This window comes from Protomyctophum bolini (genome assembly GCF_963924005.1).
Source record: "Protomyctophum bolini genome assembly, chromosome: 4".
In the NCBI taxonomy this organism is placed as follows: Eukaryota; Metazoa; Chordata; class Actinopteri; order Myctophiformes; family Myctophidae; genus Protomyctophum; species Protomyctophum bolini.
The window spans coordinates 16229886-16243402 of record NC_137865.1 but is presented as its reverse complement, the minus strand read 5'-3'; the positions used below and the strand labels follow the sequence as shown (position 1 = coordinate 16243402).

The 13517-nt window shown below is 43.7% G+C and overlaps 1 protein-coding gene across 1 annotated transcript in view; it reads left to right on the top strand.

Moving 5' to 3' along the window:
- The window catches only part of LOC308314722 (neural-cadherin-like), a gene marked incomplete at its 5' end in the record, with an annotated part of 230491 nt that overhangs the window by 174130 nt on the left and 42844 nt on the right, over positions 1-13517 (top strand). The window contains 2 exons of the mRNA XM_080762381.1: positions 1765-2054; positions 7398-7612. Coding sequence (XP_080618507.1) covers positions 1765-2054; positions 7398-7612 — 505 coding nt within the window. The remainder of the gene's footprint in view (positions 1-1764; positions 2055-7397; positions 7613-13517) is intronic.

Sequence of the window (13517 nt, the reverse complement as noted above, 5' to 3'; positions counted from 1 at the left end):
ATTGTGTGTCGTGCTTGCAGTTAGGGCTAGGTTAGGGTTTGGGGTAGGTTGTCAGACCTTTGGCGTGTCGGAACTAAGCCGTCAGCTCCTCCTCAATGAATTTAACAAATGTGCTATCAAACTTTTTAAGCCTTTTAAAGCATTTTCCCATTGACCACCTGTAATTCCGCCATGGACCACTAGTGGTCCGCGGACCACGTGTTGAGTAACGGCGATATGGAACCACTCATCTTGTAGATAGAGATCTGGGCTCGTACATCAAGTGGTACATTGAGGAGCTGGGGGGGGGGGGGGGGGGGTCCATGTTGGAGTCTGGCGGGACACGATAACTGAAATTTTATCTTCCCTTTTTTGTCATTTTAACACAAACTGTTTGTGTGTTTGACACCGTGCCCCCCTCCCCCCCCCCCCCTGTGGTGTCCTTGCATCACTCTTCTTTTATCTATCCATCAGTCTATCTTTTTTCACCTCCTCTCACTTACACCATAGCGTACATCCAGGCTCATTTCTCTTGCAATCCCTTCGTCATTCTCCTTTCACTGTCTCGCTGAATTGTGTTAAACTTACGATAACACTAGTGCTTTTATTACAGTACATTTAACCACTTTCAACCTGTGACGTTCCTATTTTTGGACCGCATGTCATTATAGGCGACAATCTTCAACACTTCAAACAAACTTTAAAACACTGTGAAAATAGCACCCATTTTTCACCCGGTGCCAATTGCCTGAACTGTAATCCTTGGCGCTATACTCTCCCTCTGCCAACCTGGGGAGAGCTCCGAACTGAGCTCATGCTTCCTTCAATTCACATCGTGCTTCGTATCACCTGTGTGTGGAAGGAACATGTTATTCCAACCATTCCTTTCCCCTCCATCACTGCATGTTTTTTTAGAGGTAACCTAGATACCGTAGGGCCTACGGGGTGAATTATAACCAAAGGATATAATAATATAATATAATATAATATAATATAATATAATATATTGTGGGGTAAGAAACAGTGAGACAGGATACATAGTTGTGTCGAGGTAGTTTACTTAATCCACATAAAGCAGGCAGCATCAGAGTCAGAACAACAACAACACAGTACGTAGCTTAACCCGGAACCAGAAGTCCTAGTCTAGCTCACAAGCTTATGATGATCTGCTTTTTTCACAGTTTTACTTTGTTTAAATAATCGTTCCATTAAAAGGGAATTCCAGACAAGCCCTTTTCTTATCGTAATCTTATAGCCAACGACTGGTGGTAGAGTGGGAAACAAAACTCCATGTCTAGCATGGAGGTGGGATTTATTGGCCATTTGCCTTTTGCCACAACCCATTTGGGACAACACTCTGTGAGTGCGAAGAGTATGAAAGACATATTCTATATAGATATAAATGAAAGAATTGTCAAGCGATAAAAAATAACCGATTTAGCGATAAACCCGCCTTGCACTGTCGGAGCTTTGTAATGTACTGTATGTAATTTTCCACATATACCACTCATTGATGGATCACATCAGATTTAGGTAAGAAAACAGTTAATCTGGATTTCTCCTTTAATCGTAATTGGGGCAAAAGTTGAAAAATAATCGTGATACTTCATTTGAAGTCATGTCTACCCAGACCTAGTGTGTGTGTGTGTGTGTGTGTGTGTGTGTAGTAGTGTGTGAAAGCATTCGTATCTGTGTGTATCTGCGGTGTGTGTGTGTGCGTGCGTGCATGCGTAAGCCTATTATTTCACCACATGTGGTGATAATGAGATAACGATGTCTCGACAGCTGCAGTCCATCCTGCGAGTGAACGTGAGCCAGGTACAGGTGGACGAGTGTGTCCGCGGCGCCGCCGCCTGCCGGGCCGCCGGCGGCGGCGGCTGCCTCACACAGCTGAGCCTCAGCGACACGCCCACCCTGCTGGACGGCGGCAGCTTCTCCTTGGTGTCGCTGACGGCCTCCACCTCGGCTGTGTGTGGCTGCATCGCCCGGGAGCTGGTCCGCCAGCCGTGTGCGTCGTACCCCGTCAATCCCTGCCTCCACGGAGGGACCTGCGTCGACACCCAGAGTGGATACAGGTAGGGAGGGCTGGCTGTTTTATCCCGCGTTTATTAGCGCGTGGTTGCTCAGTCAGTAGAGCACTCACCTTTCGACCACAAGGTCACGGGTTCGATCCCAGGCACCGCCAACTCAGTGTATGAGTAGCAGGGCTTGATGTTGTGCAAGTAGCCTACTGGGAGCTGATGGTAGGTGTTGCGCTCCACCTCAGCATCCCATCTCCCAGAGGTCTAGCACATTGAAACGCTCCACCTCAGCATCCCATCTCCCAGAGGTCTAGCACATTGAAACGCTCCACCTCAGCATCCCATCTCCCAGAGGTCTAGCACATTGAAACGCTCCACCTCAGCATCCCATCTCCCAGAGGTCTAGCACATTGAAACGCTCCACCTCAGCATCCCATCTCCCAGAGGTCTAGCACATTGAAACAGGCATAGACTCCCACACCCGGCTGATACCAATAAGCCTCTCTGATTTAATTAATAATGTTATCTAAACGTTTGACTTACTGGGGAATGGGTAAGAACCGGAATCGATAAGCAGAATTGGAATTGATACAATCCTATAATAGCCATCTCTAATCTCTAATTCCTTTAACATAAATGTATTATAGGTGTAAAAGAGTGGAAGGGAAAATACAAGCTCCCATGGTTGTATTTGCTGGGGGGATCTGCTTTTGTTATCCGCCTCTGGTTATTATTTTGTATGGACCGTGGGGATATGTTTTTTCCCTGCTTCTGGTCAGTCTTTCCTTTCGGAAGATGTAGACAGTATGATATGAGACTGAGTATATATGTATTTATGTTAATTCGATCATGTGTTTTCTGTTTTAATGTTGAAAATGTATTACTTCATTTTATTTTAAAAAAATCTATCATTATACATTTTAAATGAAATAACTAAAGTAAAAATGATGGTCTCTCCTTTCATTAGAAGGATATTATCTTCATCAGTTAACAGAAACAGTCGTGTATTAAATGAGGAGTGGAGTCTTTTGTTGCGTGCATGTTCGATCAAATGAATATCAAATATCTAAATATGGACTCGAACAACTTAAAATCTGTCCAGGTGCACACAAAAGCCTGATAAGACGTCAAAATGCCCACAGACAGGTTGAAATACAAAGATGTACTCTTTGGCCTGCAAAGTACATCTTCGTGATGTCACTGGTCACAGAAATAAAACGTCTGGGTTTCCGAGGCTACTGGTCACATGACCCCAAGTTCTTAGACCTCCAGTTCTAGGCTACACAGAAGGAGGAAAGGTTTATTATTATTATTATTTCTATTATTTCTAGCCTAAGGTATATTATTGACATAGTTCAATGCTTTAAATGAGTGGTATCCCCCTCAATACCACTCATTGTTGAGCCAACAGGGCTCAACATACGCTGTGGTCTGTGTGTCTTATCCTTTCATACCCTCGGGTGTATCTTGTGACAACATCTAGAACTCCTAACACCTCCAGCGAGGAGTCTGAACTGTATATACACAGTACACACAGGACATTTTATCTCTTTAGTAGATAAGAAAACATGTTCTGAGAGTCTCTAAATGATACAGCCGCATGAGGTGATACTGAAATGTTCTCAAGACTCCCAACATTAGATTTACTACTCTCATATTGAATTTCGGGATTTTAAACGTACTGCGCAGCAAATAATTTTGTACCTTCAAAATTCATCTCATTAGATGAGACCTTGGCCATACGCCTGCATGTTGACTTAACGTCTGCAATCGATATAAGAACCTTCACTAAGTACACAAGCCCCTGAGGGAGATTATCACGCAAGAAGCAGCAAGCTAATTTGATCGAATGCATTAATGCTGAGATTAAATAAATATGGGGCAGCGAGATTAGTACAGTTGCTTCGCCCCCTCTGCTGTATGCTGGTGAAATGAGCTGGATATCCAGCTCTCTATCCACATGGATGGAGTGTGAATTTAACCACTTAAACACAATATAATTCGTTGTATATGTCAAATAGCGAAAAGCTCACAACCGTAGATCAGCTAGTTTTGCAGAATGTCGCATATTGGATGCTAGGGTTCATTGTGGTTAACTTGGTGGATGTTAAGACGTATTTTTTATTGTGTACATGTCATGAACATGCAAGGTTAGATGCAGTTAGTGAGAGGGAGGTTCTCTTTCAGAGAATCAAGTCATACAAATAGTGAAATGTTGATGCAACATGTCCACAAGACTGTGCAACAACAGCAATGCAATGTAAACAAGATAAAAAAGAAGACAAAAAAGATAATTACGGTTAAAATGTACAGAACCACACTCTGAACCTTCTGTATAAAAGGATCGAAAAAAAACAAAAAAAAACTAGCAGCAATGGTGGATGTGCAATAGGGAATGTCTAGGTGGGGTAATTTGGCATCAGATTTGTAGAATTTGAGTTTGTACAATATGCATTAATTTTATATTGGTTCTATCTATGCTTTTGGGTGTTTCATATTTCTTCTTCTTCTTCTTCTTCTTCTTCTTCTTCTCCGTCTTCTTCGATTGACAGCCTGATATGCAGGCTGTTGAAAAAGCCCTTATGCTGCACCATAAGAAGCATACAGTATTTGTTCCCTCATGTGAATACCTTACAGTCATAAAGAGTCCAATTTCCGCGTCTATCCTGTGCAGAACGACCTTAACTGCTAGCCTAATCAGATATTGTCAGTGAGCGGTATGAGAAACATGCCCTGGCACTGCTAGATTGGAGATTGGCATTGCTCTCCTGTGACATATGAAAGAGTGTAGTTGTTGTAGCGTTTGTGTGCGTGTGTTTGCATATCATCAATGTCGGGTGGAAACCTTGTAAATATGTCCAAAACAAGCTGCTTCTTTTCTCGCGACAGGGGGGAGTTTCCCTGGCCGGACGTAGTGCGTGGAGCCTAGGGAACACGTTATTCCGACCAGTTCCTTTCCCCTCCATCAGGCGCCCCCAGCTGGCCAGGGGGAGGTAGTTTAGAGACCACGATTACTGCATGTTTTTTGTGAAGGTACCTACCCTATGGGACACGGGGAGAACATGAAAACTCCACACAGAAAGGCCCTTTCACCAACCCCGCCTCGGGTATGGGCACCAATGTCGCGGAGGAGGGAACACGCCCCCAGTGCCCACGGTGTCCCCAGCGGGAATCGAACCCAGGACCTTCTAGCTGTGAGGGGACAGCACTATACCGACTGTGCCACCAATTTTTAACTATCAGTATCTATCAAAAAGCTTACACCGCGTTCTGAGCTTGCAGTGCAATTATTTCCGCAACGTTTGCACAACACACTTACACTTACAACACACTTACACGACAAATACATTATTTTCAGAATAAGAAATAAAATCGAAACAAAAAGTTGAAGATACAAGGTTTCCCTCCGACAGCGACGATATGTATGCATGGGGGCTACGTATACCGATCAGCATTCCTCACATGTGGAGCCTCTCCTCTGTATAAACAGCGCTGGGGGAGAAACAGCTCCCCTAACAGCCCTGGGTAGTGGGTACACAGAGAGGCTTCCTGAAACGCCGCGTGAAAATAGATGGCTTTGACATTATCAGCACGGGGGAATGGGATGAGATCTGCCTCGCCTTTCCCGTCCGTTTGCATCCACCCCCACCGTGATTGAAAGGGTTGTTTCTCATCACGCAGCGCGTAGACTTTGACGCCGAGTTTCAGGGATTGCTAATATTTACTATTGCTATTGCTACATAAATGTGTTCCACAAAGGTCAGGGAAGCCTCCATTCATCCCCATGTCATGACAGTGATAGTGTCTCTATTTGACCGCTTAACCACTTAAACCCTCTAGTCTTAGTAAAACGGATTTGAGTTACAACTGTACTTGGAACGACTATGGAGGAAATTATTTTTAAACGGGGATGCTGGGGTTCAATGCCCTAGGTCTACAAGCTCACAATGCAATTTTACAAACGTTTGAAATGTTTAATGATATATATCTTAGATTTCTTTATATAATATATATATTAACATTTTGAGTGTTTTCCCCCCACCAATGAGAACATGCCAAAATAGGGAAGCCAGGTTGTAAGTGGTTAAGGGTCGATTCATACTCCTATTTTAGAGCCGAATAAAAGTCGGTTCGGCGCTGTAGAGCCTACAATTTGACGTCATTTGAGGTTCGGGGGGGCGGGTACCGTCCTAAAGTCGGCTCTTCGGTGCTACTGAAATTTTCTGACGAGCCGAAATCAGTTCGGCACTACAGCGCCGAAACAGGAGTATGAATCGGCCCTAAGTCAGTTATTTGCAGCGAACTGAGCAGCAAGCCGCCTGGCCACTCAGCCACTAATTGAAGTATAGGCAAGTAAAAAGGAGAGCCAGTGTCAAATATATCAGACAGCCAGTGTCGCTCACACCTCCCTAACACCTTTAAAAGCAGCTAAGAGAGGGAGAGGAAGAGAGAGATTGAGGAAGAAAGTCACTAAATCAGCAGCGGCGGACCGGTGGCACTATGCAATAGTAAGAGAAATGGAACTAATTAAGCTCTAACAAAAGAGACGTGGTCGGTGCCAGACAGGGGAGCGTCTCCTGAGGACTGAGGCGAGGCAGCTGTGTAGATAATGAACGGAGCTCTGTTAGCGCTGCGTTCACACTTAATTGATTAATTAATGTTTAATTCTGAATATGCAGAGCTTCGTGGCTAATGCAGGAGATCAGTGTGCAGAGATAACACCTCTGTGCACTTTGACAACCTGTTAGTTGTAGTTGAGTGTAGTAAAGTAAAAGCAACCATGCAGGAACAATCTGTTATGAGTAGCCTATGTTATGACTATGTTATTATTATTATTATTATTATTAATAATTTATGTTTCCCCAAAATTGCATTGTATCTCGTTGTGAACTTGTAAGCCGGCTATGTTTGAATAGCTATAGTATACAATATAGCTTAAGTGGTTAATGTAATGTTTTAGATAATAATAATCTAAACCTGCAAGCAACAGGTAACTAGAGTATTCATTGTTCAAATAACCATAGTGCAGTTCAAATTATAATTAAGTATAAACTATTACAGTATCCAAGTATTTACTTAAATTGTACTGTAAAAAGTAGGCTACCTAAATGCACTTCCACCACTGTTTGCCTGCATTGACACTTGACAGGGTGTTTTTGCTCGCGCTGCTGTTGTGTTTCAAATTGGACCTTTTTACATCCTCTTGGGAGAACTGCCACCGCGGCACAATCTTGATTTTCATGCGAGCAGAAACTATCAAATGTCATGTCATTTTATACCTTTCCCATTTCTCCCCATTCTTTAGTTGAAGTTCTGCCTTTTTTTCTTTCTTTCTTTCTTTCTTTCTTTCTTTCTTTCTTTCTTTCTTTCTTTCTTTCTTTTCTCCCTGCTGCACAGGTGCCGGTGCCCCCCTCAGCTCCAGGGTCCGGAGTGCCAGCAGACAAAGCGTAGTTTCCATGGCAACGGCTATGCGTGGTTTCCACCTGTTAGGCCGTGCTACGATAGCCATCTCTACGTAGAGTTCATGACGGAGGAGGAGGACGGCCTCCTGCTGTACGCCGGCCCCCTCGCCACCTTGCTGCCCGGTGACGCAGAGGACTACATGGCCATAGGTCAGTCATTCCCAGTTGTTTGTTGTCAAACCTTTTATTGTTTTTTTAGATGAAGTGATACACAGTATCCCCAGAAGTGTGAGACGTGGTCATTGGTGCAGACTTGGACATGTTGGTGAAGGCAACAGAGGTGATGAGGAAGTGATGGGCAAGTTTGGTATCCAGGATAGGAACGCAGAAGGACAGATGGTGGTAGACTTTGCAAAGAGGATGGGATTTGCTGTATTGAATACTTTCTTCCAGAAGAAGCAGGAACACAGGGTGACTTATAAGAGCGGAGGTAGGAGCACACAGGTAGACTACATCTTATATCAACGATGTAATCTGAAGGAGTGAGTGACTACAAAGTAGTGGTAGGTTAGAGTTTAGCCAGACAACATAGAATGGTGGTGTGTAGGATGACCCTGGTGGTGAGGAAGATGAAGAGGACAAAGGCAGCAGAGGACCAATGGTGGAAGATAAAAAAAGAGTATTGTATGGTTTTCAGGGAGGTGTTGAGACAGGCTCTGGGTGGTCAAGATGCTCTCCCAGATGATTGGACAACTTCAGCTAATGTGATCAGGGAGACTGGTAGGAGAGTACTCGGTGTGTCATCTGGAAGGAAAATAGATAAGGAGACTTGGTGGTGGAATGAGGAAGTGCAGGATAGTGTACAGAGAAAGGGGTTAGCAAGAAGAGGTGGGACGCTGAGAGGACTGAAGAGAGTAGACAAGAGTACAGGGAGATGCAGTGAAGGTAGAGGTGGCAGAGGCCAAACAAAGGGCATACAGGTTGGCAAGACAAGAGAGATAGAGATGGGGAGGACATACAACAGGTTATGATGATTAACGGTTTTACTGCTCTTGGCAGAACGTTCCGTCATAAGGAATCCAACCAGCTACTGCTTCTGGCGTAATGTTCCGTCTGATAAGCTTTATTATTGATATCAAACCGGATCGCTTTTTTTCTTTTTTACTTATTATTTTGGCTTGCCAAAGCAGGGTTGGGAAGTAACGGATCACATGTAACGCTGTTACGTAATCAGAGTAAAAAAAACGGTAAAGGTCCCTACACAGCACACTGGACACGTTTTCGGATTTTTAGCAGCGTTTTCCCGTCGGTTTTCCGAAAAACGTGTCCAGTGTGCAACCACCATAACTGTAACGTCTTAGAGTACATTTTAAAATGTGTAATCTGGTAACGGGCGTATAGTAACGGGGGTTACAGGCTTGATTACAATCTCCACTTCCCCTCATCAAGTTAAAACGCCAAACAAATACAATAATCAAGTCTTAATAGTACGCATGCATGGCACATGATCAGTAGGCTGCGCTGTGTGTGTCGCTGCTGCTGCCGCTGCGCAGTGAACACACAGGCTCGCGCGGCTCGGCTCCAACACGAGCAACATCGGTCCCAGGCAGTGTGCACTGTGCACCTATGGTTTCCCCCGCCGTCAGACTCCCCAATCCCGACCCATATTTCATTATATTTCATTATATAAGTGATCTGTACTGTACCCGGGGGACAGTGAGAGGAGCCAGCCGCTGATGCGGGATGGACATGGTTCGACCTCCCGTTAGTTCGACCAGATTTATGTTGGCGAACATGCATATTAAGGTTGGCGACCGTGCTTTAAGGTTGGCGACTGGATTAAGGTTGGCGAATGTGCTCGGCTCCGTGCTTAAACTCTATGGACATAATAATAACATGCAGCGCGGTGTAATCAGCCCTCAACAGCTTCACAGTGTGGCGGCGGTATCATGTAGAGCAGGGGTAACCAACCAGGGGTTCGCGAGCTACCAGTCGATCGCGGGAACGTTTCCAGTCGATCGCGAAGTGTCCGAACCATTTGAATAATGTCAGTGCCGCTCGTCACATGCAAATTAATTTTGAGCAGAGCGCTGTGGCTCTGAGTTTGAGAATAGACCCCATCGTCCAAGGGTGTGTGTGCGTGTGTGGTGGGGGGGTGGTATCTTAGCAACACTGAATGATCTGTCCCATTGGTCGTGTGCTCGTATCATGAGCCAATGGCTGCAGCTCTGAGCTTCCCAGACCCAGGTTCACATCAAGGTTCACAACAAGCCGTAAAGAGAACTGACAGGTCAGCCACAGGGCTGCTACCATATTAGCAGCTGTGAGCGCTCTTCTCTTCTCGTGAAGAAAGCAGGACAGAGTTGTCAAATAAATCCCGCCGTCATTCATACTGTATTTATTCTCCGACCCGACATTAAAATACGGAACAACGTGCGTTCATTACGGGCTCGTGACAGGCTGCAGACACTTGAGTTGGGACTACTAGCCGATAGCGCCCTGCTCCTTCAGTTTTCGTTGTTCGTTGTTATAATATTTTTTATTATTGGGATTTGATCATTGATGCAAATTCTAAACATATGGATGCAGCTGCAGAAGTTGTGTTGCTTAAAGGAATGCATAGTTGCGTTCTCCTCAACTGCTGCGCAGCAACAACAAAAATATAAAAATGAGAAAAATATACTGAATATACCAGTCTGCAATGCAAACTAATAGGCGAGTGCACTCCAGGGCATATGCAAAGGGAAAGAATGACTTCTGTCCGTGACAATAATCAATGCTACAGTTTGAATTCTGTACACATGCACACATAGAGCAAAAAATATGATAAATATGAAATATGAAAACTTGTTGAAGTACAACACATGAGTCAAGTAGCTGCTTTTGTATCAAACCCTTTCCTCTTTACTGAGCCTACTGTCATTGAACTGCTGTCCGATAAAATGCAGGATGTGTTTGCATTAACTTCAGATATTTAAATGGAGATTATTGGATTAGTAAGTGACTGTCACCTGCAGGTCAGAGCTAAAGAGAAGGAATTTTGGTCTCTTGTGAGCAGAGAAGTATCCCCTGATTGTGTCGTGTGCAGTGAAGCTGCATGCCTATACTTTGGTTCCACGTACTTATGTGAAATGGCCTTTTCACAAATGAAAATAATAAAATCCAAGTTTAGAACTCGTATGACTGACTCACATCTTAATGACACCCTCAGACTGGCAATCACTAAATATGAACCAGATTTCAAAACGCTTGCAGATAAAGTGCAGTCACAGCAGTCTCATTAAAGGTGGGCTGACCCTGAGAGTATGTCACCATATCTGTGCAAATAATGGTCTTGTTATGCCTATGTCATTTGAACATCTGCCAATGTGAATATTCATTGAAATGAGAAACAAAATATTTCTAATACTAATTATTTCTAATTTGTCTTAATATTATTTGACATTGATAATATAACTTACTATAAGTATTTATTCTAATTTAAGCTTTAGTCTTTGTGTGGATGTGTGCACATGCATTGAGCCTGTCAGAAAAGCCTGCATTGAGCACATGCATTGAGCCTGTCAGAAAAGCCTGGCAAAAAAACAAGTGTTTTTTCTAACACGTTTTAGTGGTAGATCTTGGCTTACAATTGGGAATAAAATGGGCTCTTGGGCTTGAAAAGGTTGGTTACCACTGATGTAGAGGTAGAATCAAACGGCATGCAAATTACAACCAAAGAGTTGAATCGGCTGTAAATCTGCAATTCATTTCAGCTGTGACCAATAGATGCCTTTATTACCTTGCACTGGGTCACGCATTGCAAAGTGAAGCAGTCTGAAACTCATCAGCTCTGTTGTGCCAGAAAGCTGTGTGTGCGTACGTGCGTGCGTGCGCAAAGCAAAGCGGGAAGAAATCTAAAAGAAAAGTACACATATGACCCAGGGTCATAACACTTGGGTACCGGCTACAGAACTGAACATGCTTGGGTATTAAAATCCTCGATACCCATCCCTACCCTGGACCCGACGTTGAGGAGGTAACATTATGACAGACACTGTGAATATAGGTAGCTGTAGGTATAATCCATTATAACGATGTAAGTTATAACACGGGCATTCGTTAGTGTTTGAGACTATCCGGCTGATGCATGAATAATTTGTACACACAATCAATCACAATATTCCACCAGCATAATGTATGTCCAGCTAAGCAATATATTGCTTACATTCATGTACGTTGTGTGCAGAGAGAGAGAGAGAGAGAGAGAGCTAGAGAGAGAGCTAGAGAGAGAGTCTCTGCTGTCGGGAAGAAACCACCTAACTCCAAAAGTTTCATTTTTCAGGAAATTAAGAAAACCTTATATTTTGAAAACAAAGTAATACTACTTCATCAAAGTTGGTGTTGGGCGCCTCTGAAATCTGAATTAGCTTGCTGGTGTTGTGACATAAGGTGGCCTTACGCTAGCCAATAATCGTGCATTTTTGACGCTCGGGGGGGGTGCCCGACTCAATCGGGAGCGATTCTCGGGTATAAATTATCGTCTAGTGTGAGTGTATAAAAGATCCAATCGTAATCCCTCCGATCTGCTCGGGATCGGGATCGGCCCGATCAACATCAAGAATGTTTGATATTTGCTCTGCCCCGCTCCGATTACCCGCTCCGATTATCCTGTAGTGTAGGATTTTTTGCAGAAAATCTGCAAAAATCAGCTAGTGTAAGGCCACCTTTACACTTTGCATCTTTGTATCTTTTGCTTCTGCCCGTGTGAAAGCGGCATAATGTTGTGGCAGGATACGTACAGGTGCTCCTTTGAGTACTAGCCAAAAATAATAATGTGCCCCGCTGCTTATATGAGACAATTTAAAATGAAACTTCTATGACAGTGCTGACATAATGAAGGGACATTATTCCAGCCCTGTGGTCGCTCTCGCCTACTGTATAAGGCGTCTTACTGGTATTGTCGATTACTTGCATGAGAGAGGGAGAGGTGGTGGAGTTACTTGCTTTAGTCAGACAGTTTAATGGAGTTAAGAGGTTTTGTCCAAAGCGTTTTCTACTAATTTCCATTGGTTCAAATTTTTTAAACAACATCAATACCACTGGTTTATGCAAAAAGAAATCTAAAACCGATATATACAGTACAGTATATACATTTTTTTTATTGTATGAAGACTTGAATTCATGGATAGGCCCTATAGATTTTTTTGAAAATAGCCGACACAAAGAGAGAAATATACGAAAAATAATATATGAATTCAATTCTCCATGGGGTGAGTAATCGATAGGAAAAAATGTTATTTTGGGGGGTGAACTATCCCTTTAACATTGTTGGCCCTCAGTCAGCCATTTCTTACAGTTGAATCAATATCACGAGGTACAGTAGATGCCCTTATTAACTGCACTACTGTATTTCGTTGTATTCCATGTTCTCTGTAGGGAAAGCCCCCCCACTCCCCCCCCCCTTCTCTGTAGGGAAAGCCCGCCACCCCCCCCCCCCCCTGCCCACTACTGCACCGATTTTGAAGTTGATGAAAGCAGACAGAGGAGAGAGCAGTGCGAGTTAATCTTATAATCTCTGCAGACATTGTATTTCATGAGGTTTTACCCAGCTAAGCAGATTATGCTTCTTTAGGATAATGGTGATGATGAAAACGGTGCTTTTTTAAGTGCTTGTTTGTATCCTGTACTAGACAGTGTAGGCTACTGTATGTACATTAGAGCACATTATCAGACAGTGGGTGATCAGTAGTGCTGTTCTGTTGTAGAGGCTAGATGATAGGGTATTCAGAGATGCCCACGAGTCTCGGGGCTCGAGTCTGGAGTCTTTGGGGTCGAGTCTGAGTCGAGTCTCGAGTCTTTAGCCACGAGTTGAGTCTCGTGTCTCGTGTCTACTGATAAGTAGATATTTTAGATTGTAGCAGTGAGCCTGTTGTCTCTGATGTCATGGACACTGGTCTCACTACCTTCCTGGACTACAATTCCCATAATTCTTTGGTGCACTGCTTCTCCTTGTGGATAGGGGGGAGAGCTGTCTTACTGAGACAACATGTAGTCCATTACATTATGTACTTAGACTCTTTAAGCGGTATTGGTAACTACGGTAATGTGATGCTACAGGTAAAGTCCAGCCATT